At 38.7% G+C, this 6,706-nt stretch overlaps 1 protein-coding gene across 1 annotated transcript; it reads left to right on the top strand.

The window, feature by feature from the left end:
• Positions 1-3,799: 3,799 nt before the first annotated feature.
• On the top strand, positions 3,800-5,874 carry cox6a2 (cytochrome c oxidase subunit 6A2). Its single transcript, XM_055194021.2, has 4 exons — positions 3,800-3,957; positions 4,911-4,988; positions 5,276-5,418; positions 5,669-5,874. Exons 2-4 carry the CDS (start codon positions 4,913-4,915, stop codon positions 5,756-5,758), a joined length of 309 nt encoding a protein of 102 aa, XP_055049996.2. The 5' UTR covers positions 3,800-3,957; positions 4,911-4,912; the 3' UTR covers positions 5,759-5,874.
• Positions 5,875-6,706: the final 832 nt, after the last annotated feature.

The raw sequence follows: 6,706 nt of genomic DNA, 5'->3' as shown, positions 1-6,706 counted from the left end.
ATATGATCCTTGAAAGCACATCATAGTGCAGATTTAAGTAACACTACACTGATTTATAAAGACATTGATTCTAATTGTAGCGGCCATGTTCTCCTAATGTTGGGGAGTTACTACTGTAGCAGTTATGATATAGGAGTGTGATGTTTTGACCAGCTTCACGGTTAAAGATTTCTTTAGTTTTTCCAGTCAAAACCAAAGAAATCTTTACTACACTGTTTATACGCACATTTAACTATGTTGAGTCTACATGTCTCCAGAAACCAAGAAATGTGCCAAGTTTACAGAAGCAGGTAAATGTGAGATTGAGAGAGAGAGCGAGAGAGAGAGAGAGATGAGCACTTGATCTGATGAGCACTTTTTATTTGCATGGTGATTTTCTACAGACATAACTATGCAGAAGACCAGAGCCTCTCTCTGCCAAATATATGTGCTGAGATATCAAACTGACCATTCATGTTTGTGTGAAAAGCTCATTTAAAGCTTTATCTGTGTCTGTGTTTTAGTGATTGTCTTTGTGCATTACTGTATATGCGTATACAGTGATTCGGCCCATAATAACACTATCAGACCAACATACTTTTTAAAGGATTAGTCAATTTTCTTAAAAAAAATCCAGACCTTGTCATCCAAAATGTTGATGTCTTTCTTTGTTCAGTCAAGAAGAAATTATGTTTTTTGAGGAAAACATTCCAGGATTTTTTTCATTTTAATGTAATGTATTTTAATGGACCCCATTACTTATTAGATTTAATGCAGTTTAACATTGCAGTTTCAAAGGAATCTTAAACGAGGCATAGGGGTCTTATCTAGCGAAACGATACTCATTTTAGCACTATATGCACTTTTAAACCACAACTTCTAGTTTTTCCCGGCTGTGTGACGAGCCAGCGTGACCCCACGTAATACGTCATCACGTCAAGAGGTCACGGATGACGTATCGAAACTACGCCCCAGTGTTTACAAGTGTGGAGAAACAAGACCGTTCAAACGTTGTTGTATGTGGAATGATACTAATTAATGTCTTTGTGTCAGTTTACTGTTTAAAATGGTCTGCAAATGTGCGTTTTTATATATCTAACACGTGACCTTTCGACATCATTACGCAATAACGTGAGGTCGTGCTGGCTCGTCAGACAGCCGGAGGAAGAATTGAAGTTGTAGTTTAAAAGTGCATATTTTTATTTTTATTGACAAAAATGACAATCGTTTCGCTAGATAAAACCTTTATGCCTCGTTTGAGATCGTTTGGAGTCCTTTAAAGCTCCGTTGAAACTGCAATTTTACACTGCATTAAAACTGTTAAGTGTTGGGGTCCATTGAAGTCCATTAAAATCAGAAAAATCCCGGAATGTTCACCTCAAAAAACAACCTCCTCCCGACCGAACAAAGAAAGACACCAACACCCCGGATGACATGGTGGTGAGTAAATTATCTAGATTTTCTTTAAGAAAATGGACCCATCCTTTAGTTGGCTACTCTTTTGCTGCCTAGGATGTAGCCCAAATTTATGTCTGTTTGCAGTGGAGATCGTGCAGACACAGTGATGGTAAAGACTTTCCCAACAGAGTGCAAAATTCACACTTTGGGTTGCTCTAGTCTCATCCTCAGACACCACACCCACAGTCCACTCACTAACTGCCTGATGCATATCACACAAAACTAGAAAAGACTGTCTTGATCTAGTAAGTGCTAAACTGACTGGGTGACTTCCGGCAAGTTTTTAATGTACTGCGTTTAGAGTCTATACATTTCATCTTAGCTTCCTGTACATTTCTGTAGATTGTTTCTTCACAATCAATACTACACTTTTTAAAAATAAAGGTGCTTCATAGTCATAGAATCTAGAACCTTTTTATGGCTACATAAAGAACAGGGGTTTTGATTAAGGCGGGGTGCATGATTTTTGAAAAAAAAAACACTTTGGAAATGGGAGTCGGGCTGAGTACCAAAACACACTTGTAGCCAATCAGCAGTAAGGGGCGTGTCTACTAACCGCCATCATTGCCTGGGTTGCGTATGTGTTGGGAGTGTCTATCAAAAAGGTCCAGATTCTTTTGGGGTAGGGGCGTGTTTGTTTAGGTGATTTCAAATGTCAACATTGGCTTTCAGAGATAATGCACCCCGCCTTTAAGATTTTGATTCTTTATATTTAAAGAGCACCCATTCACGATTTTACATTTCCTTTGGTGTGTAAGTGTGTATTAGTACATGTTAACTATATGCAAAAAGGTACAAACCCCAAATTAAACGATGACGCGAGTTATCGTCTCCAACGTAAATCTCTATTTTTGGACTACAACAAACACACGGATTGTAGGCAACAGTTTACTTCCTGGGATACCTTACTTCGGACTCACAGCCCGCAAGTTAACTCCTGTTAGCATTGCATTGTGAGGGAATCTTTCATACATGGTAAGGAGCGTCACATATCCTGCTGACGTCAGAGGTGTTCAGGCCAATCAGAATGTACAGGTTAGCTGGCCAATCAGAACACGGAGCTTTTCAAATCCGTGCATTTCAGGAAGAGAGTGAAATCTGGAGCTTCAAAACGGTATGTGGAAAATGATGTGTTACAAACACATTGTATTATACCAAATACACAAAATAACATTGTTTTCAGCAATGAAATGTGCTCTTTAATAGTGTATACTAGGGTGAAATTAATGTTTGAGATATATAACTGTACCCTTAAACTGTATCAAAACACAAAGCAAACTGTGATTCATTGACCTGAGGGCAGTTCTGTGGGGAGGCTACAAAAAAATGCACCAGGTCTTTCGCTACGCAAAAGTCTGGTAATGTGGAACCTGTTTTATGCACACTACAGCTTTCACGTACGCAGTCTCACACCAGAAATAAGTGTGAAAAACATGCACAGATGTTTTTTACACTTACTTCTGCAGAAATACAAAAGCATACACAAGAATACATGCATCCCCCAGCCTATACTAGACACTTTTTTCACTACTAGAAAGATAACAGCGTGTATCCACCACAATGTTAGTTACTCATTATTCTCAAACTTTTTGGCGTTTTATAAAACTGGGGCCTCCGGCACCATCTTGCCCCCCAAGAGAACCACTGAAATAGGGTAGTAAACTAAAAGTGAACAGCCCCTCAAAAGCATCCTGGGGTTAAAGTGTCCCACGTAAAGACACAATGGTAATAGCATATGACTCACCCCATTTAAGGTGTGAACCTGCAATCTTTCCGGTACCACCTCAGAGCTTCAACCACTACTCATGCTACACTACCACCATCAGTTTCCACTTTAGTTAAAACAACAGGGTTGAGTTAAACAGTTAAACAATACACATGTTACTCAGAAACATCAATTTAATCAATAAGTTGAAAAAAAATTATATTCAGAGTTTCACTTGTAAACCAGGATAGCTGAATAAGTTACGCTAATAAGACATGTAGCTGTCAGCAATGAAATGAAGACACACTGCTCCCCCTGGTGACTTATAAGCACACTACACACATACCACCTGTCACTACTGTTAAGAACTACAGTAGTAAGACAACACTTGATTGACATAAGGTCACATACGGGGACAGTGTCACGTAGGCACACATGCAGAAACCCAACCCAATGCATGTATAAATCCTACAACTGTCCACTGAATCACTGCATCACTCTTTCATCATCATCTCTGTCTCTCTCATACTCTGACCTGAACCTGTAAAAACAGTTATACAGGATATGACAGCTTGTTTTGTCCCTATTGCCCTGCCTTCAGCTCATTACCTTCTTCTATCTCACCATCAGAATCAAATCTGCTTATGTACTTGACTAAATATAAACCGAATGAGTCTTGGCAGACTGACAGATTTCAGTTGGGGAGGAGTCTCATGGTGTGGGCCAGGACAGACTAAAGGACAAACAGACAAGAGGTGTAGAACTTGGAAACACATAATATTAAGGGGCTGATCGTACATTTTGGAAACAGAAATGTAAGTGTATGTTTCCTTAGATATATACTTTTTCTGGTCTTCCTATAGATGTTAAATATTAAGAGTAATGAAGCGATAGTTTGTTCTCTTTAACAGCAGTAAAGCAACACATGACCCACAACGGAGGACTTGTTTGCCCTTGTGCAAGGGACATGTAGATTAAGCTGATAAAATAAGTTCCTCATCTAAACGTTTGAAAGTGAAAGTTTTCTATCAACAGTACTGAAGTGATTTAAGGGTGTTTAAGATTAAATATAAAACATATAGGACGGAAGCAGGTAGCATTTTAAAGTGACAAATTAGGCAACAGGCCACAACCTAGATAGTTTAGTTTTTGTTTATTTGACTGCAGTGTAGCTATACGCAATAGTTTAACATTAAGCAGTTGGTTACAGCCAAATCTTAAACCAATGGCGGCCAGTGACTTCTTTTTTCAAGGGCACTCGATGCGAGGTTTGTCACAACATGCATGTAGCCCATCATGTGTGTGGTTTGTAATTTCAAAATGTGTGTTCGGCACGTCAAGTGATCCTATGTGCATCACGTGTCTTGTCAAAATAAGTGCCTGCTTCAGATGCCTCTAAAGGGTTTATGATAAAAGAGACGCTCGCGTTTGCCAGATACTCGCATAATCTTATGCGTAATTACAGGTTACAGCTAAGGGAGTGTCTTACGTGTATTTTGTGAACGTGCGCGTCTCTTTTGTCATAAACGGTTTTGACGCGTGTGCAGCAGGCACTTGTTTTGTTAAACACGTGATGCACATGGTGATGCAACAAACACATATTTTGAAAACACGAGCAACACACGACACTCCAAACACTTATTTTGAATTTGTGCCCCTCGGATGAGCAGTCACGATCCGCCAGTGTCTTTGAAATATTCATAACTACAGTTATGTTACAAAAAAAAACATTTTAGTTATAATGGTAATAATCTTTACCACACTTCAGATATGGCCATGTCTTCCACTGCCATGGTGGCTCGCCGGGCCCTTGCTGCTGCATCACAAGGGAGCCATGAAGGGGGAGGTTTGACATTACCCATATTTTTTTATTCTTGAGATTTTTAAGGTTGAATTAAAGTCACTGTTATTATGAGTAAACTGTGGGGATGTTATAGTAAGTTCTTATAAAATGTAAACATTACAAGTTTGATGTGTTGATAATCGTTGCTAATGTTATGGTTACTCTTTAAAGGGGTGTAAAGGTACATTTCTACTTAAAAAGTACTTTATATACAACAAATAATATTTGATTATACATTTTTAACAGTACATCGGGGAATCTGATACCTTTATGATTTGAATCATACACAGCAAAGACTTGGAAGATCCTGTCCTTTGTATTAGCCCTGCCTGGTGTGGGTGTCTGCATGGCAAATGCTTACCTGAAGATGCAGGCCCATTCCCACGACCCGCCGGAGTTTGTCGCATATCAACACCTGCGGATCCGAACCAAGGTGACTCATATCTCACACGTACACTTTTCCGTGTAATCCAACATGTAAATGGAGAAATGTTAATTTTATGCAGTTAGTTTGTAAACACAAATAATGTTACATAATAATGGTATTAGTTTGAAATGTAACAATGGTATTAATAATTCCATAAATCTGTTATGAAAGTCATGCACATAACAAGGAAAACTAAATTTTCCAGGTTTAAAAACAGAAACATGAATCTTCAAATAACTTTGTGTTTCTTTTCAAGCCATGGCCCTGGGGTGACGGGAATCACTCCCTCTTCCACAATACTCACACGAATGCTCTGCCCACCGGTTATGAGGATTCTCATCACTGAGCCGGACGCCCTCTGCTGTCTGCATTATACCAAGCAACTGAGATGTCAATCCACAGTCTCCATTCTGACAAATGTTTAACACTTAAGAAAAATAAACAAGTGTTTTTCACTGTAAAGATTATTTTGTGTGTGAATATGTAATGGTTCAGTTTAAAGTTGTGTTTTTTTATTAATTGCATAAACATCTATTATTTATCATTGAATAAATCTTAAAGGAAAACACCTCTGTTTTTTTAGCTATGTTCTTGCCTCAACTTAGACGGGTGAATGCATACCTATCTTTTTTTTCAATGCGTGCCCTTTTAGTCTATGTACGGCGCCTCGTGAGTGTGTTGGCGTTTGGCCTAGCCCCGTTCATTCCTATGGCTCCAAACAACGATGAATTTAGAAGCCACCAACCACTTCCATGTTTTCCCTATTTAAAGACTGTTACATGAGTAGTCACACGAGTAAGTATGGTGGCACAACATAAAACTTTTGTTTGGAGCCATAGGAATGAATGGGGCTGGGCTGGATGCTGGCGCATTCACGGGGCGCTGTGCAGGGATTAGGTGCACGCATTGAGAAAGGATAGGTGTGTGCTTATTCGTCTGAGTTGAGGTAAAAACATGGTAAAATATTGAAAAACTGTGGTGTTTTCCTTTAATTGAAAATCTTTAGGTACGGTTTAAAGCATTTTAAGCAATGTTAAAGGGATAGTTCACCCATAGATGGAAATTGTGTCATTATTTACTCACTCTTATACTGTTACAAACCTGACTTAATTTATTTGTTCTGATTTACAAAATGGAAGATTTTTTGAGTAAATGTTTTTAACCATGCAGATCAGAGGCCCCTTTTCTTTCACTATGGAAGTCAATGAGGCCTCTGATCGGTTTGGTTACAAACATTAATCAAAATTCTTTTGTGAACAAAGAAATGTATAGAGGATATAACAACATAAGATAA

The sequence above is a fragment of the Misgurnus anguillicaudatus genome, chromosome 19, assembly GCF_027580225.2.
Source record: "Misgurnus anguillicaudatus chromosome 19, ASM2758022v2, whole genome shotgun sequence".
NCBI classification, from domain to species: Eukaryota; Metazoa; Chordata; class Actinopteri; order Cypriniformes; family Cobitidae; genus Misgurnus; species Misgurnus anguillicaudatus.
The sequence above is the reverse complement of the archived record's forward strand: the minus strand, read 5'-3'. Positions and strand labels throughout refer to the sequence as shown.